This window comes from Quercus robur, chromosome 8 (genome assembly GCF_932294415.1).
Source record: "Quercus robur chromosome 8, dhQueRobu3.1, whole genome shotgun sequence".
Lineage (NCBI taxonomy): Eukaryota > Viridiplantae > Streptophyta > Magnoliopsida > Fagales > Fagaceae > Quercus > Quercus robur.
In genome coordinates, this window is record NC_065541.1 from 60,752,001 (window position 1) to 60,774,185 (window position 22,185).

At 33.3% G+C, this 22,185-nt stretch overlaps 1 protein-coding gene and 1 long non-coding RNA gene across 2 annotated transcripts in view; both read right to left on the reverse strand.

The window, feature by feature from the left end:
- The window catches only part of LOC126697440 (uncharacterized), a 37,725-nt gene that overhangs the window by 14,684 nt on the left and 856 nt on the right, over nt 1-22,185 (reverse strand). The window lies entirely within an intron of this gene.
- On the reverse strand, nt 1,607-4,405 carry LOC126697431 (WAT1-related protein At2g39510-like). The gene is made up of 7 exons (XM_050394428.1): nt 4,123-4,405; nt 3,948-4,010; nt 3,725-3,841; nt 3,395-3,632; nt 2,532-2,693; nt 2,258-2,409; nt 1,607-1,938 (listed from the first exon to the last, which is right to left on the reverse strand). The coding sequence occupies exons 1-7, from the start codon at nt 4,317-4,319 to the stop codon at nt 1,728-1,730; spliced, it is 1,140 nt and encodes a 379-aa protein (XP_050250385.1). The 5' UTR covers nt 4,320-4,405; the 3' UTR covers nt 1,607-1,727.

The window sequence follows — 22,185 nt, forward strand, 5'->3', positions numbered from 1 at the left end:
TATATATAATGGTAAAACACTGCTAATGCATCACGTGGTTACATTATCTTAGTTCACATAGCAAGTGGAAATTAGAAACATAATAATTCAACAATTGACTAGTTTTGCACCTTCTAGTGCTATCGACATCATATGCCAAAAAATAAATAAAGGCCAAAGAATTTCAAATAAATTGAAATTTTTTAGCGTTGGGAGTACACACTTGAATGAACCTTTGTTTAGTAGTGCTGATTAGCCTTTTTTTTTTTTTGGGTTGAGAAATAACAGCATTAATTGGAATTATGTCATATTAAACATTTGAGAGATGCCTTGTGTGCAGGGTAGCAGTGGCATTAACAATCGAGGATTTGTAATCATCCTAACTAAAACTAACAAACAAACATATGTACGTAGCTTTTGCATTGATAATACTAACAATAATTTCAGAATCCATCTAATCGAACTTATTAGACTTTGACATATTGTATAAGTTTTTGGAGATATGTCATGGCCCTGGATTGTCTTAAAAATTATTGGGACGTTTGGTCTTGCTGTGGCTTGTTAAAGATTGCGAGCAAATGCATGTTAGGTTTAAACCAAATCTTCTTGTACTCTTACTATGGATGGAAATCTTCCATTTGGATTTTGAGTTTTGTGCACCACCATGCCAACTTTAATTGGCCTTTTCAAAATATATACCCGACCAATCTGTAGTTTCTATGCACTCGATTGCACATGAGGTTTAGAGAATTGAAAATTTTGGTGGTGTGCTAGTTGTGACGAGAGAGACATCTTTTGGTGTATTAGGGGTTTAGGTTTTATGAGAATGTATATGTGCCGCCTCTGTAATATCTATGTTTCTTAGTGACTCTTTTTCTTAGATGCTGCCTATGGATATGTCTAGGCTTAAAGTCGAACCACATATATTTGTGTGATTGTGTGGCTCCCCTCTCATTAAAAATTCTCTTATGTATGTTTTTAAGAAATCTAGCACATAAAAAGATCTAGAGGTAAAAAAAAAAAAAAAAAAGCCACATCATATGTAATTTATTGTAGATTAATTGCATTCGACTTACATGAATATGCTTCTAAAAGAAAATCAGACTTTTAGTCCTAGTAATTATTTTAATTTCAGAAAATTGTTGAGAATCGATTTGATAGAAAAATTTAAATCCCAGACAGATGGTCGAGGTGAATTCTCAAAGGGAAAGTTTTTGACTCTCAGTCATTTACGTAAATGTGGAATCATGTAGCAGTACTTGGCCCTGCCATAGGTTCTTTTTGCTGATACCAGTCCATCCGACTGGACTTGTCTGTGTGGCTTGAAGGAAGATAACTCCAAATCAGTTTGGAGCTAAATTTTTTCTCTCATCCAAATTATTACAATTCAATCGGACCATAAAACCAAAGACCATTCCCTTTCCAATTTTATTTTATTATTATTATTATTTTTTTCTAATCCTTTTTTTAAAACAATGCTTATAAAACCATTTTCCTGTGCACTGATAGCCGGAATCAACGAATAGGAGGAAGGTGGTGGCATAGAGATATCCTTTCCTTGGTTAAGAAATAAGTGAGAACCAAGCAATGGAGATGTACTTGGTGCACCTCCTTTAAATTCAAGCCATGTCTAACTTTGGAGGTAATATTACACGAGAAACTTCACATTGAATAGAATTTATTCCATATATAGAAAATACACAAATTCCAACTAATAAGCACATATATAAATAAAATATCCACTATCTTCAAGTAGTTCCTAATGTAGATTTTGTACTAATTGTCACATCAATGGCTAAAAATTCTTGTTTTGAAGTTGTTTTCCTCTCATTCATAGTGTCCATATTTTGGGCCGTTAGTACTACCTTATCACTTTCTGATGTCGATTCCAGTTGATCTTTACTCTTGCCCCATAAAACTAGGTATAAGCCAACAACAATGACAACTGCTCCAATAACCCTAAAAAAAAGTCCAGTTACCTAAGTTAGTCTGTAGTTATACAATGTTTATGATTCCAAAATTTTTTCCAACGATTTCCTTCCATTAACCAAATAAACCAGATAAACTATAATAATTAAATACTGTGGGAATATACTAGTAACACAACTTTTCTCACAATTACTAACACGGCATATTGTGATTGGAGTAATATTACTTTTACTTGGATCCATTGACATAAGTTTTATTATGAAACAATTACTTTAGGCTATATTAGTAGTTGTGAAAAATATTGTACGGTGACTTTTTGGTAGGCATATTAAGAAAAATCAATGCGCACCTTCCCATGCTCAATGTCTCAGATAGAATGAAGGAGCCTATAATCATAACTAGAACCACACTTAGGGGACTAAAAGCAGTCACAAAAACAGGTCCCCTTTCCTTCATTACCACTCCTTGAATGTAGAAAGCAAATCCTGAACATATTAGGCCCTGAACAGAGTTTCTTATGAGTATAAAAGCAAGTATATAGGCCACTATTCACTATCAACATTTATATAAGAACTACGAAAAGAAAAGGCATTAAAAAGGATAATATTTTTAGAATTACTCACACTGTATATAGTTGCTAAGAGCTTAATATCGAAGTGTATTGACCAGGCTGTGGGGTTACCCCATTCGATTGCAAGGGCTAGTATGGTACTTTCTAGTGAGCCCATCAAGCAAATCAAAACTGTTAGAGAAAGCTCCGCGGGGTATGATTTCAGTGTAATTGCCTACAATGCAACAAGTATATCTCATTACTAATTCAGTCTAAATAAACGTTTTGAAATATCATGTGCAAGAAGTTGATTGTAATGTTTAAAATGGGATTCATGTATCATACTCTGTTAATCATAATTGTTTTGTTGATTATAACAAAAATCCTAAATAGAAGAACGATATTGTGTGATTTATTCACCTTGCGCTTAAATTGTTTCTTGAAACCTCCGAGCTTGCTCTTCAATAGTGAGTTGCTGCGGCTGATGGTTCATTCATAAAGGAAATTTGTGTAGAAAAACTTCCATCGGTTCTGAAACCACCATGGAGGAAGGCAAGAAGAATGTTTTCTGAGGTTGCATAGAGAGTCTTAAGTTATAAAGGTTTTGAATGTTTTGACCAATTGTAATTGTTTCTTCTATTGGATTTCTACAGGTTGGATCCTCGGAGTGATTTTTCCTTTGAAGAAGTTCTTCATTGGTTTTCTACTTCATTACTAAAAATTTGGGTGTAGTTTACTACTTTCATTATTTTTGCTTTAGATTTGGTATATTATAACTATGGTTGAAACACTGATAGAACAATTGTTTGGAACTAACATAATCCACTGCATAAATACTGGGGTCTAAATTAAATTTTCAATTGATTTACCTGTTTATGCTTGTGCTCAATTTAAACTGAAAATTGCAAATTATATTAATGCCGATTAGACTCTTACTTGAAGAATAAAGAAACCAGACCCGGATAGAGAACTTGCTAGAATCATCAGAGCACCCTTCGTGATATCTTGCTTGTTTGCTGCACTAGTAGATTCTTGATGGGCATTTCCATTTGCCCATGGCAAATTAAACATAGGTCCTTTAACCAGAGTCATAAGCAAAGCTCCCACAACTGTGACCATAGTCCCAAATACCTTGGCCTGGCCACGCAGTCTCCTAAGATATACTTTCTCAAGACTGCAAAAGCATTCATAAATTTGAAGCAACCCAAATTTGTGTACACCATGTATGCATGCAAGAACGTGAATGGGGGAGCTAAAGAGAGTTACCCTAAAATCCAAGCCATTGCAAATGAAAAGGCAGGAATAACATTGCACATGGCTCTTGCAAAACTTGCTGTAGTATACTTCATCCCGGTGTAGAACAAGTTCTGGTTTATTACAGGCCTGAATAGGAAATTAAAAAGAGAAAAAACAGAAGAAAAAAGTAAAAATTTTTGTTTGAAGCTTAAGACCAAAAGCTTAATTATTGAGTGATGGTCCAAATTCTTACCCCAATAAGGCAATCAACGCAACCTTAGCAAAGACAGAGAATGTCAATTTTGGCGTTCTCTTCCTGTTAAAAGTATCAAATTAATGTGGTTAGCCTTTTCATCTCGTTCAACATGTAACATTGAAGAAAAGAGTTGAAAAACTTGTACAATAACAAGAAGGTAGGAGATGGAGACCTATCCAAGACAATAGCAAAAGGAGCAATGACAACAGCGGCAATGGCATGCTGGTAGGCTATGAACACATGTTCACTCATCCCCTTGTTTAGAGCATACTTACCGATTATGGACATCCCGGCATAGCCAAATTGCATTATAATTACTAAGAAATATGGCTTCACTTTGTTATACAATTGAGTCTTGGAGTACTCCATAGATATGTTAAGCTAACGTTCTCTTTCTTTCTCTCTAATGTGAAGAGGTTTGAGCAAAGTAAAGTATGAAGTTCACTTTATATAAACAATAATTCTTTTTCTCTCTTAGAAAATAAAAATCAATCATAACACTTCCAACTTTATAACTTGTTTGGGAGAGGAGAACAAGAGGAACCAATGTAAATAAAAGAATTTTTAAAGAATATTTCCTGATGGGTTCAATGGTGAAAATATATATCTCTATATATTAAGAGGATTCAAAAAATTAGTTATGATTTCAAAAAATGTCAAAAATACCTCTAATCTAATTAGATAATTCTTATTCTTAAAAAATACAAAATAAGGTTAAAATTGTTATTCAACAAAATTCAAAATTCAAAAAAAAAAAAAAAACTTCTAGATAAACTTTTTTTCCTAAAAATTTGCCGTTCTATTTGAATATATTTCACGCACGTTTAATACATTTTATCCTAAAATCTAGCACACACTAAACCTAGCCGTTTATTTATTTTTCAAATCATAAATTTTAGTTTCTTAAAAATAAATACCTGTGTAACCTCACTAATAACGGATAAATTCAAATTGAAAAATTACATTAAACTAAGAAAAAAAAAGCCTTATCACACATGCGGAGCGCGTGTGATGAGGCTAGTGTGTGTGTATATATATATATATATATATATATTGTTATTCATTTCTATCATAAGTCATTTTTTTAATTCTTTCAAAATTAGGACGTCTCAAATTGAATTAAATACCTTAAAATATGGATTTTCACTGAAAATCTTATAATACTTTTTTTAATCCTTAAATGTCTATGCAGCTATTTTTATTAAAGAAATTTCATAATAATAATAAAAAGGTTGTATATACACATATAAAATCAAGTGGTGTAACTTTTGTTAATGTTACACTACTCAATAACTTTTAATTGGTTTAATAAGTTTAAAACCGTGGTGTTGGATTGCATATATATATATATATATATATTCTCATTATCTTTAACACACATGTCAAATTTCATATTAATTAAATGTTATTTACTATTTGTATAAAACTTGATTAGGAATGTTGTATTCTTGCTTGAGTTTAGTTACTTTCACAAAAATTGAAACAAAATCAAGGAAAAAGAGAAAAAAAAAAAAGATTTAAAGAAAATATGAAATCATCAAGAGTAAAAAAAAAAAAAAAATGATAATGTACTTAACATAGTGGATATAATTTAATATTTTCAATTCACTTAAGAAAGAAGTTTATATTTTTACTTATAATAATCATAATAATTTAGATTTGCTTTCTTTACAATGATGTATAATCTAATTAGAATTTTTTTTCTTAAATATTATAACATGTAGAAATAATTCTTTATCAAATTTAAAAAAAAAAAATGCATTTATAGAGCGTACCTGCATTACATGGGACATAAGCAAGTAATAATAATAATTAAAATTTTTTTTTCTCATTTAAATCCCAAACATGATTAATTCATTTCCTTTCAAACATTTAAACAAGAGGGAGGTAGATATTTAATTTTTTTTTTATATATGTTTTATTGTTCATAAACTTCCAAGGCTTAAGAGTCTTGAGACTCCACTCATACACCAGCTATCTTTTTCTCATAGAATGCTAAGCACTATCAGTGCCGACTAAGGAGAGGGACTCAGTGCACCAAGAAAAAGTTTCCACAATGTGGGGCATTGATTGGGTTTACCTAATTCTCACTGAGGATCAATTAGATTGAGTTTAATTAAGGATAGCATTAAAAAAAAAAAAAATTGGGATAATGGAAAAATTTTTATTTATCTTTTAAACTTTGCCAATAAGAGTAGATATTCTAAGATATTTAGCAGTGTCATTCCTAGACCTAAAATGTTGAGTTTGCCAATTATAATATTAGTGGCTGTAATTAAAGCAACAGAGGGAAGAGAGGTATTGCCATCTCTCTCTCCTGCCCTTTTTTTTCAATTTGATAATGGTGGTAAAGGTTTTGTTTAACTGTCTTTATCGAATGACAATGTAATCCATCTCATACTTAAAAGTAGTGTCTTCTCAGTGCGTTCGCATTTGTTGTGTTGTTTTTATTATAATTAGATGATATCCCGCACGATGTATGGACTATTTTACAATTTCATTTAAAATCATTTTTATGTATATTAAAATCTACATGTAATATTTAATACTTATTTTGTTGTATAATATTTATGTTTGCCCACAATATTGTTAAATACTTTGAAACTTGATTTTTTTTAATTCATAATTTATTTTAAAAAATTGTATAACATTGTAAGATTATAATATTTACCATTAAAAGTATATTTTATTTTTCAAACTTATTAAATGATTTTGAAATCTACAAATAAGAATTTAAAATATAAAATACTTTTATATCCTATATAAGCAACCTACCAAACACTTTCTCAATCACTCTATTCTCACAATCAAATATGGAGACCTTGATCATAAAAACCCAATTAATTATCTCAATGGAATTAAGGAAATCATTTGTAAGTATCAACATAAAGAGAACGTGATTAAACAAAGAGAAATTTGCTAAAAACACATTCATTTATCAAAATTCAATTGACTTAAGTTGGGCTTCTGTATCCTTTAAAAAAAAGCGAAAAATACTTTTAAGTCACCATCGATTTTTGTTTTTACCACTATGGCTACATACAAAGAAACCTACAAATTATGAATTCTAACACAATTTTTTTTTTTTTTTTTATAGAAAAAAGCTAACTTCATAACCTTCACAAAATCTACAATGTCTGACTTTAAAATCAAAATCATAAGCTACTGTCACTGAATAAAAAATGCAAGCCCCCTTCCTTGGTCATAGCCTACTCATACGAGTTACAATCAAATGATACTGCAACGTTGGAGTTATGTAGGTGTCATTGAAAGGTCGAAACTAAATGACATCATTTTTTGTTTAAGTGTATTTGAGATAGGATGATATGAAAGCCTATGGAAATGTGTATATAAAGGAGTAAAAGTGAAAAGGATGAATGGAAATGCAAAGAGTTTTTTGTGTGTGTGAGAGATGGAAGGTCTTGAAACATTGAACCAAATGAAATAAATAGTAGTCTTAAAATATTGAATACAAAATGTAACAAAAATTAGTCTTGAAACATTGAACCAAAGGAGGTATAGAGTCTCCACTTTTAAATTTATTCTTATCTCTAATATGACTTAAGAGTATCTTAATTCTCTTCATAGAGTACACCATATGGCAGAACCTCATGCTCTCTTGCATGAAGTCTCTGCTTTTATATATACTAGCGTTTTACCCACACAATGCGCGGGATACTTTAATTCTTATTCATGGTAGAATATTTAAAAGTAATAATAATAAAATATTTAAATTCTATTGTTAGGAAATTGCTATTTTCACTAAGTGTTTAATCCTACCAATATTATTCTCTAATAATGTAAACATGATATCATAAAAACTCCATGATAGCTCCTTAAGCCAACTAATCATAAATATGATAGCATAAAAATCTTATGATAACTCTATAGATGATTAATAGAAAACTAAATACTTCTATCAAAAAAGAAAAAGACAAAAAAAAAAAAAAAAAAAATTCCCTATTATTTTTTTTTATAAACTTCCTTTTTTATTTTTTATTTTAATTTTTTTTAAGGAGATTATAAAATCCCTCATAATCTGTGTTTATGCATGAAATATATTCAAATGAAACATAATGAGGAAAATACAAAACACCTCATCACCATTATAGGATTCTTACTATAACTCCCCAATTTACATTGCAAAGAGGACAATTAATTTCAAGAATACAAAGTAAAAAAAAAATATATATATATATATATATATATATATATATATATATATATATATATATATATATATATATATCTTGAGGTAGGGGGGAGAGAAAAAGAGATCCCTTAAAGCCAATCCTTATTTTGCACTTGCACTGATTGAAACTAAAAATTGGTCCCTCAAGATTAAATGTCCAAGCCTATGTAAGTGCAAAGAAAGTGGCTATGGTAGGCCTAACCAAGTCTTCCATTATAAAATTTTCTCAATAGCAATCATTAAAAGATAAGAGTTGGTACTAATAGAAATCTGCATTGTCTTGCTTTTTTCTTGAGCTGTGTACATTTGATTTTCAATTTCTTGATGCTTCCTACCACTGTCCTTTTCCATCAACTCCTACTTCATTAGGATCCTGATAATATTTGCACTTTTCTGAATATCACCAATATTCATTTTCTTATTTGTCTCTACCTCTTTTTCAACTACTCTCTGGCTCTAAGTAGCAATCAAGACCTAGCAAAATAAGAATAAAATATTCATAAAAAATAGCATTAGCATAAAACATAAATGATGCATTGAGTTGTTCTCTATAAAACTCAAAGGAAGATATCATTCTACTTCACTCTTGTAGACAACATGGCATCACTTTGCTATTAACTAATTTGGCCTAAAGTATAGGGTACGTTTTGGTTGTTAATACTTAGGCTCTATAGAACCATATCTCTTGTTTATTTTTTCCCATAAGGATTATGTAAGTAAAAACAAATTACTATATCTGCTAGGTGTTCTACAAAAGGCCTCCCAATAGGTATTTTAGTTTTTGAATACTCATTTGATTTGTCTTCTTTTATTCCCATACAAATAAATCTCCTGTTGTGGAGCTTTTAATGCTATAAACTAATGAAAGAGAATCGCAAATAGCTTATGCAGTTAGGACAAATAAAAAAACCCAATATGGTTGGTGGCAATTGTTTTTAAAAGAGAACATAATAGCTTGATAGGTTAGTTGAATACAGGATAAGAATTAATTGAATGCAAATATTTGTTTCTTTGAAGAGAAAGCTGGCTAAAATATGCAAATCAAAGCCAATTCAAACACAAATACACTAATGGACAAAATCTAATACAAAGTATGAGATAAACAAAGAGAAAATCAGGCTGTCCTTACCTTTCAGTTTGTTCCTCAACTCTTCTTGTAAATTACCCAAGTGTTGTGCTTGGCAAAGAACTAAGCAAATCTGTATTTCAACAAAATGACAGGGTTAGAAGGTTTTTCAAATTATAGGAGAGAAAGATGAAAAAGAGACTACAAAAGAACGGTTAAGTTTGATTCATAAAAAATAACCATAAATTATGTAAACTTGTGAAACTAAAGAGTTGGAATTTCAAATGCATTCTCAAAGAAAAAAGGTTGCAAGGATCTTAGTTAAAAACTAAGTTTTGAACTTTACTCTAAAAACTTCTTCAAAAATTCAATGTCTTCCATTTAGTAAGTTAGCTCCTTACAAAGCACCATGTACCTCAAGTAGGAGATATAAGTCAGTTACAACTTCACCTTATAAAAATTAAGTATAAGCATTCCTTCTAAACCAAGTTTGCTAAAGCCATCTATTAGAACCTTTGTCACAATTAACGTTAATCTATTTGCAGATAATTAAGTGAAGAAAGTACACCAAATGCATTAATGCAGTGTACAAAACATCATACTTCATAAAAGCCTATAAACACGCTGTCATGATCAAAGTTCCAATCATCTCCAAATGGAGTGACGCCCAAAGTAAAACCAAATGCTTACAATAATACTAATTTAAATTACACAGGGTCAGAAGGTTGTTCAAATTACAAGAGAGAAAGATGAAAGAGAGACAACAGAAGAAGCTAAAGAAAATATTGTAAATGGTATGGATATTGTAAAAATGTGAAAGTGTGCTTCCATATAAAAGGTTGTTCAACAATTCAACAAAATCTGAATCTAAGAATTAAAGTGTAAACCATACAACCATATTTCGGAAAGAATCCCTTTGATAGTTTTTAGACCCCTTAAACAATTGAATTAACCCTAGATAATTAGCCAAGTTGTTACTTAGTCAAATTAACAAGTCTAGGTTAACACAAATATATCATATCATGCATAGCAGCGGAAAATAAATAAGACAATGATATGATCACCCAGGAAACCAAACCGGTAAAAACCTGGGGAGGATTTGACCTAGCTATCCTCAAGGTAAACTTGAATCCACTATCAGAAAGAATCGAAGTTCATACAAAAGGACTTACAAGCACCCCCGCTCGACTTCCTAATGCTACCAACCAGTAGAACTTACTGACACGACCACGTGCAAGCTCCGAATCTACGGACTCCTTCTTTCTTTGGATTTCACCAGCTACAAGCACCCCCACTTGTGTATTCTTTAAGCTTTAATGGCAGCAACTGTTTTGATCATCAAGGTTTAGAGAATGTCTATTCCTTGAAAACCTTAAGTTTGTGTAAAGGAAAACTCCTCTAGATCTCACAAGAGATTTACATAAACCGCAATATGAGCAACACTAAAACGTGGTTAGGGTTTGCCTTTTATACTTAGGACAAATAAGAAACCCTAAAAACGTTTTAAACACATAGGGCTGAGTTGGACGAATCTGCAGAAAAGCAATCTGCCCGACGTTCGATCGGTCGAGCCTAAGCTTCGATCGATCGAGCCAGGTCGAAAGCCACACTGCTTTCTGCTTTACACTCGATTCCAACTTTACATTGACATACAACTTTGAGCTAGTTTTAAACACTTCTAAACACATTGTTTTGATCATGGTTTGCCAACATTACAAATTAGAGTTCTAAAATATATAAAGTCCTAAACTTTAGAACCTAACAAACTCCCCCTTTGGCAATCCGTGACAAAACACAACATAAGCTCAAAGTTTACAACATGAAAAAGCCCTTTACAAAATAATGCTCATAAACAAAAATTCAATCCTAACTACTATCCATCATTTGCAAGTGTAGACAGCAGCTCAATTGAATCAACCTGTATATTTCCTGAAACACTAAACAAAATGCATAACCGCATGTGTGGAAATAATACAAGTAAACAAAATAAATTCTTGATTTCAAACAACTCACAAATAAAGACATATATCAATGAATAACTCATAAATATAAATCAATAAGCAGTTTGAAACAAGAAACAAATAAAGTACTAACAAAAACATAAAACTCCCCCTAACATGAATATCCATCAAAAATAAGAAAGAGCTAAAAAAGTTAAGTACACAGTGAAGCACCTAGATACAATCTAAAAACTCCACAAGCTCCAACCAAAAACAAAAAATCTCCCCCTAAAAAAAAAAACCTACAAGTACTCCCCCTTTTTGTGACGGAATGCCAAAGGGCACACAAGATATCCATCATCAAAAGGGAGGTGGTCTAAACTGCGCCAACTCCGCACGCAAGGCACGGATCTCATCAAGCACGTCCACCAAAATCTGTCCTTGAGCCGCCTGAACGGTCAAGAGATGATCCAACGCGCGACGAATGTCTGAAGCATCCGTAGCAGTCGGGGGAGGAACAGCAGCATCAGCATCTGCAGCAGTACCTGAAGGCTCAGCAGCATTTGTACCTGTAGAAGAGGGAGGAGGGGGAACACTACTAGATGACGCACCTCTAGGACGAGAAGGAGGAACCCTTAACTGAGCAGCTCTCTGACGAAGAAAGGTGGCACATATAGGAGCTATCACTTGAACAGGCTCACCTGATGGAAAACCATCTAGACCTAAATAGAGCAGAATCCTATGAATGAAAATAGGATGAATCAGCGCATGCCCTACGACAGAACTCCTATGAACCTCGTTCAAAGAACGAAGGAACAAGTGAGGAAAATTGATAGACGCTCCAGAAGCTAAGGCGTACAAAAACACACATTGCTCTAAAGGGATGGTGTGGAAGTGAGAGATAGGCCACACAGAATGACACGCAATCCTAAAGAGGAGATAGGCAGTCTCGGTAAGCTCAGCGGACGTGATCCGAGGATCAGAACCCCACTAGATAGATAACCCAGTGATGTAAGACATGACAACATCTAAAAAAGGTGACTCATCATAGGGATAGACAGCATCCCGAACTACCGGCACCCCTAGAGCATCAGCCACCACCCGAGGGGTAATGGTGAACTTTACACCTCGTATCCAACTCCGAACAAGGGTGTTGGAATCATAGATGTGGCAAGAGAGATTCGAATAGAACTCTCTAATCAGGGCGGTTAGAGGTGGATGATCTATCTGTACGAGAGGCAACCAACCCCTAGACTCAAAATTAGCTCTAATGGCCAGATCAAGCGCATCTAACACAACAGCTCGCTCAGACCAGATCTTACACCTACAGATCAAGGTGTCATAGGCTTCTCTACACTTATCATTCTTAAACAGCTCTACTCTAGGTGAAGACTCAGAGGAAGTGGAAGTGGTCCTATTAGCTCTAGTTTTCCTAGGCATGGTGCTAAGATAAGGATCAAAACACAGAGCGAAAGAACAAAACCACAAAAACAAAAACCAAGAGCAGACTGCAAGTTTGCACAAAAAAAACAAAAAAATCAAAATCTATATGATGCATGAACAAGTTTAAATGTCATGATGCATGTGCTAATGCAGTGAATCAAGTCAAAAAGGTTCAAATTACAAAATTGGCTTGACATAAAGGGTTTTTTTTTTTTTTTTTTTTTTTTTTTTTTTTTTTTTAACACAAAAACCCCAAAAATTAGAAACCACTTGATCAATTTTTTTAAAAAATTGACGAATTGATCATTGCACATGATAGAATAACAACAATAATGACCAATTACATCAATTGGAGAAGCCAATTTCATCAATTTAAGCCTAATTTGACAAAATCCCCAATTCGGATCAAATTCAAAACCCTAGAATTTTCAATTTTTCAAAAACCACCAAATTGATCAAATTAAATCATAGGGAACATTAATATAACATCATGGCACAAAAACCCATTGATCAATTACACAAGAATTGGCTTGAATCATCAAAAACCCCAATAATTTTGAAAGTGCCGAAAATAGACATGAGAATGCATGAAAAATGCATGAAATCAAGAAATAAACTTGAAAAAGATGGGCAAAAGGGTCTTACCGGCTTCTAAAGACAAAAACCCAGCAAGAATCTTGAAGGAAAACGACAAAAATTGATGGTGGAGCCAAGTGCCAACACGGAGAGAGAGAGGAACTTTGAAAAAGTTTGAATAGTGACTTTGAAAAAGTCCTATTCTGCCTTTTTTAAAACCAGAAACACGAGTTTCGATCGGTCGAAAATCAGCCTCGACCGGTCGAAACAGACAGAGGCTCCCTCTCTTAAAAAATTTAAAATTTTTAAAATTTCGATCGGTCGAAAAACAGGATGGACCGATTGAATCAGGCAGGGGCTCACCAAATTTTTCTGGAAAAACACAATTTTTGAAAAACAAAAAGATTTGACTCAAAGCATTAAAATTTAAGACCAAAAATGCATGAGTATGAGATGATATGATTTTCCAAACAAGAATTTTAAGCCCAATATTCCCAAAAACAAAATTTTGCATTCTTCACAAATTTTCAAGCCACAAATTTAGTTTGCACATAATTCAAAGTGATTGCAAAAACTTGGTTGGTCAGACCATAAACACACACAATAACATGTACAATGTTTAGCAACGAGTAACTCGTGTAGTGTGTGCGACTAGCAAAGACATGAGATACATGTGAGGTGATATGTGAATAGCAATCAATCACAAAGTCTACAAAATTCATCACAAAGAATTTTAAAAGAGACTATCACCTAAAGAGTTACATCATATAACTCCCACATCTCCTAGATCATAAGCTTGCAATCATGTAATTTTCTTGTATTTATGCCTCATAATATACATTCCAATTTTAAGTTTATGTGAGTTTGGCATCAAGCCTAATAGTACACACCAATTAGATTTCAAGAATTAAGCACTTTTACCGAGGCTTCACCTTATGTTCTTTTTGTGCATGTGCTACACTTTCTCGAGCACAAAATCTGATGATATGCACTAATGTGTTCATGATTGGCTAGTGAACAGTGGTAAGATGGTTATTTATGCCTTTCTCTAAAAGTTCAAGTCCGTCATTTAAAAAATAAGTGACTTCAAGATTAAGACATAGTAATCAAAAACCATACACATCTTTCCCACACAACATGCACTACAAATCTTCAACTAGTAGAGTGCAATAAATAAGCTCATTAAAGCTAAACAAGGTACAAACAACATGTTATGTGTAAATATTTTGACTAACCTTGTTCTCAAAAACCAAGAAGAATAGTGCAAAAACAAAATGTGCTTCCTTTTCCCTTCTTTTTTTATTTTATTTTATTTTATTTTTTTTAATACAAATAAAAACACCTAGAATGAAATGCATGAATGTTATGCAATGCAAATCCTAGAGACAACAAAAAAAAAACAAATAACAATGGTTACAAAGGGTATAGCAATGAAGCACAAGGACCATGTCAGAAAGACTTAGTTAGGTTGAGTCTTTTGCATTCAAAACTTTTTAGATGCACCACGAGCATTGGAGTTCTTATTCACTTGAGAATGATTTCCAACTCCAGGATTAGAATAAAGGTTTAAAACCTTTACCAAATCACCAATAAGTACCATAGGATCAAGTGTTTGAGGCACAGGTACTTTTGGTTTGTTCGCTCTCTTTGCAGCTTGCAGCTTGTAGCAATTTGGACGTATGTGTCTAGTCTTTCCACAAAAATGACATACCCATGCAGGTTTATCATGTGTCTTGTCCTTAGATAGGGTAGGCTTCTTAGCCTTAGATTCTTTCAGATCAACCCTAATCTTCCTAGATGATGAACCTTCTAAGGGTTTAGCAACCTCACTCACAAGGGGTTTGACAGTATCACTCACTATCTCACTCGCAGAAGGTTCAGAGGAGGAAGATGAAGGAACAAACTTAGTGGAATGGGGAGTGGACACACAGATGCTATCAACATAACCTAAACCAGTTTTGTCAGAAGATGGCTTTTGAACACTTAGCATTTGATCAAGTTTAGAACTAGCAGATCTAGCAACAGATAAATCAAGTTCTAAAGATTTAACTTTATCAAGCAAAAGCATGTTTTCAGTTTTCACATTGTTCAAAAGGTCATTAGCATCAAATAATTTAACAAGCAAATTTTTCTTTTCAAGCTCAAGAGATTCAATTTTCTTTAGGCCAAGTTCAACATTCATAACATCCTTTGCAGCAACTTTGCAAAATTTGTTATAGGCCTCTTGAAGATCTGCATCTTCAGAGAGTTCCCCATCAGAAAGATTCTCTTCAACAGATATGCTCTCATTAACTACAGCAGTAGCAGTGAAAGCAATGAAGTTTCCATCCTCATCACAATCAGAATCATGATCAGAAACTTCACCATCACTAAGGGTTACAGCCATAGCTTTACCCATAGACTTCAAATAGGTTGGACATTCAGATTTCAAGTGTCCATACCTTTGACATCCAAAACATTGAGAGCCCAAAGAATTATTGGAAGATTGACCTACTCTCTCTCTAGGTTTATCATTGTTATTAACCTTAGTGGGATCATACTTCCTAAAATTTCTAGGTTCAGCAGTGTTTGTGCCTCTTGCCTTTCTATTGTTATCCCTGAGAAAGTTTCTAAAGTTCTTGGCAAGATAGGCAATCTCTGTAGCAGAGAGCTCATCATCAAATCCACCACTATCAACATCATCAACTGACTTAAGAGCCATTGATTTGGATTTGGAAGTTTTGGGTAGATCCAACTCATAGGATTGAAGAGATCCTACAAGCTCATCAATAGGGATGGAGTCCACATCCTTGCTTTCAGTAATGGCAGTCACTTTGGGTCTAAAGTCTTCAGTCAAAGATCTAAGAAACTTCCTAACAATTTTAGGTTGATCATAGATATCACCCAAGTTAAAAGCAGAATTAACAATATCATTCAGTTTAGCATAGAATTCATCAAAAGATTCATCATCAGACATCCTAATGCTTTCAAATTTAGAAGTCAATTGCTGCAATTTATTTATTTTGACAGCCTTCATGCCTTCATGCACAGTCTGGAGGATATTCCAAACAGTATGAGTGATCTCAACATTCGAGATTCTCTTAAATTCCTCCATAAAAACAGCATTAAAAATCGCATTCATAGCCTTGCTATTGAACGAAGTTGCTTCTTTCTAAGAAGTTTCCCACTCACTAACAGGAGTAGTGGGCTTCTCCCATCCGTATTCAACGGAATTCCACACCCTTTCATCAATGGATTTTAGGAAGGCTTTCATCCTTACTTTCTAGTAAGCATAATTATTCCCATCGAAGTGAGGAGGAATAACTAGAGAGTGTCCGTGTTCCATGACAACAAGGGTCAAGGATCAGCTCAAAGATCAAAGGATCAAAAACAAAAGAGCAACCCGCTCTGATACCACTTGATAGTTTTTAGACCCCTTAAACAATTGAATTAACCCTAGATAATTAGCCAAGTTGTTACTTAGTCAAATTAACAAGTCTAGGTTAACACAAATATATCATATCATGCATAGCAGCGGAAAATAAATAAGACAATGATATGATCACTCAGGAAACCAAACCGGTAAAAACCTGGGGAGGATTTGACCTAGCTATCCTCAAGGTAAACTTGAATCCACTATCAGAAAGAATCGAAGTTCATACAAAAGGACTTACAAGCACTCCCGCTCGACTTCCTAATGCTACCAACCAGTAGAACTTACTGACACGACCACGTGCAAGCTCCGAATCCACGGACTCCTTCTTTCTTTGGATTCCACCAGCTACAAGCACCCCCGCTTGTGTATTCTTTAAGCTTTAATGGCAGCAACTGTTTTGATCATCAAGGTTTAGAGAATGTCCCTTCCTTGAAAACCCTAAGTTTGTGTAAAGGAAAGCTCCTCTAGATCTCACAAGAGATTTACACAAACCGCAATATGAGCAACACTAAAACGTGGTTAGGGTTTGCCTTTTATACTTAGGACAAATAAGAAACCCTAAAAACGTTTTAAACACATAGAGCTGAGTTGGACGAATCTACAGAAAAGCAATCTGCCCGACGTTCGATTGGTCGAGCCTAAGCTTCGATCGATCGAGCCAGGCCGAAAGCCACACTACTTTCTGCTTTACACTCGATTCCAACTTTACATTGACATACAACTTTGAGCTAGCTTTAAACACTTCTAAACACATTGTTTTGATCATGGTTTGCCAACATTACAAATTAGAGTTCTAAAATACATAAAGTCCTAAACTTTAGAACCTAACACCCTTAATATTCAAGAATACAGTGTATAATCCAGAAACCATAATTTCACTTTAAAAAGAATGATAAATTATCCTTACATTGTAAACTGTCAGATTTCAAAGCAGTAAAGGTGGAAGTTAATTATTAAAATCAAGAGCGAAAATCAATCCCTAATTCAAAAACATAGCAAATAATCCAGAAAACCATAATTTCACTTAGAAAAAATTATAAATTATCCTACACTGTAAATTTTCAGATTTAAAAGCAGAAAATGTGAAAGCTAACTATTAAAATCAAGAGTGAAAATCCCTAATATTACCCAAACCAAAATACAGAGATGATAATTTGAGACCAAAGCATCCAAAGAAAGAGAATAAACCCATCTATTCTTCAATAGGGATCGAAGGAAAACCCTAGACAATTCAGCAGGAGTGCAAAAATTTAAAATATAGAAATTCAAATAAGAAAAGTACCGTTGAGAAGTTACAGGAATTGACAATAGTGGGTGAAGTGAGAAAGAGTGTGCTTACCTTCCAGATATAGTACTGCAGAGAAGGGACATGGGCAGGAAAAACGAATAGAGCAGCAAGGATTGAGACAAAGTACGGATAGAGTAGATGGCAATTAGAAGGGACGGGATAGGGCAGAGAACAAACAATGTAGTTGGTAGTTAGAATGAATGAATATTGAAAGGGACCGTTCCACCAATAAAATACAATTTTCTGGCTCATTGGAATTCAACCGGATATGCCAATGAGCTTAAGGAACAAAACAATAATTATTAGAATAATATTGTACCTATTATGTATAAAAGAACTACATGAATAGAGCATCTTTGCAGTTTTATTATTACCTGCAAACTTAATAGCGACCACTCATTTTTTAGTTTTGTTAATTCAATTCACACACTAACAACTGTAAAACTACAATAACAAAACACATTGTCTACCATTAAAACAAAACTTTAAAGTACCTAACCCCGTTAATTATGCAGATAGAGTGGAAGGCAATAAAAAATTTTAATAGAAAATATGAAAGAAAAGCCAAAAGGCAATAACAAAACTTATTCTAAAAGAGAACCAAGTAATAGCATTAAAAAGAGGGCTGACCCGTATTAGACTCCATACCAGACACTTGCCTTGACAAACAAACATTTACCACCTCCAAGAATTTTACCAAATTAAACAAAAATGAAACACAGCTTCTCCCATAAATCTAAGTTGCATTTGTTTCCATTCGAGTTTCACTAATTTTTTGCAAATTAATTTTGGCTGTAGGGAATATTTTTTCTATTATTGAAGCAGTCCTATCTAGTAAGTTTTCTACTTATCTTCCTTTGAAGATAAACATATTCCTTTCTCAAAAGATAGATTTGTGTTCACTCTCACAATTAGTCTTAAAACACATCCCCCTAAAGCAAAGTAGCCACAAAAGGTAAAAAGTCAATTCTCTTGGGACTTGGGAATATGGATATTAGTATTACACATTTATGGTGCATGATTAGAATACAAATTGATCACAAAGTATCATAACTTTAATACACATCTTACTCAGTCATGAGACCACATTTAAGGTAAGACATTATTTTATTTCTATAATACCAAGATTGTACCATACGTAATTAATTGGCAATAAAAATGAACTCAAAAAAATATGACCTATACCCCTCTAAATTCATCACCTTATTCTTTCATTCTTCAACAGAATAAAAAAATTGAAAAAATTGAAAAGCCTTCCCTCCACAGAGATTCACGTTACTACTTCTATACAATTAGAATTAAGGGAAAACTCTCAATTTACTTTTTCCTTACAACTTGATTTGTATTTTTTATAACTTTGTTTTGAATAATCTCCTACTCTATTTCGACATTCAAATTGTCCAAAAGAGACTGAGACTCGCTTAAGTTCTTTAAATCCATTCCCTTGTGTTTTAACCCAGACAACATAGACAAATAAACATGAACAAATTTAACCGAAATAACTTAATCATAACCAAATATAACATAAAGACCTAAACTAAAACCAATCCAAACAAATATTAAAAGAATTGATCCTATTTAATGCACAAATTGAAAATCTAATAGAAAAACATAACTTCAAGGTAAAGACCTAAATCAAAACCACTCCAAATAAAATATCATATTTTGATCATATTTAATGAACAAACTGGAAAAAAGAAACACATATTGGTATTGGTTCTGGCATGATGATGGCAAGAGGAAATTCATTTATAAATAAACACCTCATACTGACTTTGTTCTCTGTTTTTTTTTTTTTTTTGTTTTGTTTTGTTTTGTAGTCAGGCAGTAACAAACGAAAAGGAAATTCATTTAAAATACATGCAATAGAAGATTGTAAGGACCAGATTTGAACTCCTAGCCCACTGCGTGGATGGACGTAGGCCCAAAAAGCCCAAAACAATGAATTTGTAGAGAATGGGTTTGGATACTAGGCTTTAATTGATCAAACAAACATAAAAATGGATTCAGATCATAGGAGAATGAAAAGGAAAAAGGCTCGTATTGAAGAAAAATCGTCCTCGGAAAGATCCAAGGAGGTCTGATCTTATGTATTGATCTCAAGTTTAGTTCTTAGATGCTACAATATTTTTTCTTGTGAATTCTCGATCCTCATCTATTGTTTCCCCCCTTTCTTTATATACTCTCCTTCCTTCTCTTCTCCCTCTTCCACGTGCATTCTAGCCGGTCGGTGTTGATACTTGTCCCATCTATACCTTTCATAAGTCTTCATGTAATAGTTGTAAGGTTGAAATACACTATTCAGGTATCACCTCCACATTAATGCGGCCAGAGTGTTAGCTGCAGTGCATTTAATGTGGTGGTACCTGCTTTCTCTTTAGATATTTTAGGGCATCCTTCTGATAACCACTCTAACAATGTTTATCACTACCGACAAGACTTTTTGGAATATTACTCCTGAGTGACAGACAACCTTTTTGAACCTCGGCCCTGGTTAGCTGAGGATGAATTTATCCTCGGCCCATCCCTTGAGCCATAGTGGTCAAAGTAGACCTTTATTCACTAACACAACCTTGCTTAACAAAGATTTCTCGTCCTTGAACAAACCCTTGTCTTCGAATTGGGCCATAAATCCATAACACAAACAAATGACAGACTCCCAGGCCCAATATCCCTACAAAGATAAATGGTAATCACAACTCTGCATCGATCCAACATGAGATCAAAACATGCATGAAAGGAAATAAAAATAATACATGAAGAAAAAATAATTATATTTTCTATTATATGACAAATTGGCAATTGTAATCAAAATCAATTCAATTGAGTACAGAAACTTAAGCCTAAATCAAATCAGACGTTTTAAGCAATATTTACTTAAATAATACCTATAAAGGTTTCAGGCGGCTTGACCGAAGATGTCAGATTTCTCTCTTTCCAACTCTTTTCACATGCCTTTACCAACGCTTTCTCCGAATAGCAAACTCATGTTTGCCCTCTCTAGACCTAAATTTAAAGAGACAAAAAATAGAGAGACTACATCAATGGAGGTATGGTCTGATTGGGGCAGAGGGTGGATGTACCATGGCGTAATTTAACCCAAATAATCAAAACAGAACCACTTATAACTTAAATACCGTAATGAGAACCAAATATAACATAAAGACCCAAACAAAACAAAACCAATCCAAAAAAAATATCAAAACCTAATCATAATTAATAAACAAACTTAAATGCGAAGATAAAAACTCATTGGTAGTGGTTTTGGCCTTTCTCTATCTTCCCCTGCGTGAGACTTTTATTTTATTTTATTTTTTTTATATTTTTTTTTTCCAAAATGGTAGAGCAAAAATGGTAGAATGACTAGTTTTGTTTTTTTTTTTTTTTTAATGAATCTTAGGCGTGTTTTTTGATAGTTGTTCTAAATGATATACGACGGTGGTGTGAGGCTGAAGGAGTGAGAGAGCAGCCATGGGCTATGGTGCAGGGGTTTTGAGAATTGAGAGAGGCAGAGAAAACGACATCAACACGGAGGAAGAGGCAAAGAAGAAGAAAGGGTTTATTAGGAGAGGGTAGTTTTTGGGCTTTATGTTTTTGTTTTCTCTTATAGGTGTAATGATCGGGCTTTCAAATGGTGTAATGATCGAGATTCTAGTTGGGTTTAACTAACGCGGCAGTATTTGAACATGCTATTCTGACTTGTGTGTATGGAATTGTAGAGAAGAAATGGAAGTTAGAGTGAATCTGAACTTTTGATTGGAAATACGGCGTTTGGGTTTTTGGGTTTGTGTGTGTGTGTGTTTTTTTTTTTTTGATAAGTGGGTTTGTGTTTTTATAAATATGTTTGATAAAAAGAAGACTCCAAAGAGTGCACCGTACGATTTTTTTTTTTTTCCTTTTGAGAACGATTCAACAAAACATAGATCTGCACAAAGCATAAATCAATTCAAATTTTAAGGGCAAACCAAAAAAAGCACAAACCTAACAAATATTTGCAAAACAAAAACAAAATTTAATCAATACAACAATCGAATAAAACAGAATTGAAGAAATTGTAAAAATAAATGGGAAATTAGGGAAAAAGGTAGCCAAACCTTAAACCTTGATTGAGTAGTGTGGCAAAACACTGTTTAACAAAATCTTTGTTATCTATCTGTTTGTTTCTATTAAAAAAATGCAGTAAATAATTTCAAGAAAACCATAATTTCACTTTGAAAGAAATCATCCATAAATCTACACTCTACAATAATTGACAAAACATGAAGGCAAATGAAAAAAAAAAAGGGTGCAAACCTAACAAAAATCTGCCAAACAA

Bases quoted from the DNA above. Each gene is read 5' to 3' on its own strand.
- LOC126697431 (XM_050394428.1), bottom strand. From the start codon at position 4,319: ATGGAGTACTCCAAGACTCAATTGTATAACAAAGTGAAGCCATATTTC. The intron at 3,633-3,724 runs GTAACTCTCTTT...ATGCTTTTGCAG, and splicing joins GCAATGGCTTGGATTTTAGG to TCTTGAGAAAGTATATCTTA. The intron at 1,939-2,257 runs GTGCGCATTGAT...ACTTTTTTTTAG, and splicing joins GAGACATTGAGCATGGGAAG to GGTTATTGGAGCAGTTGTCA.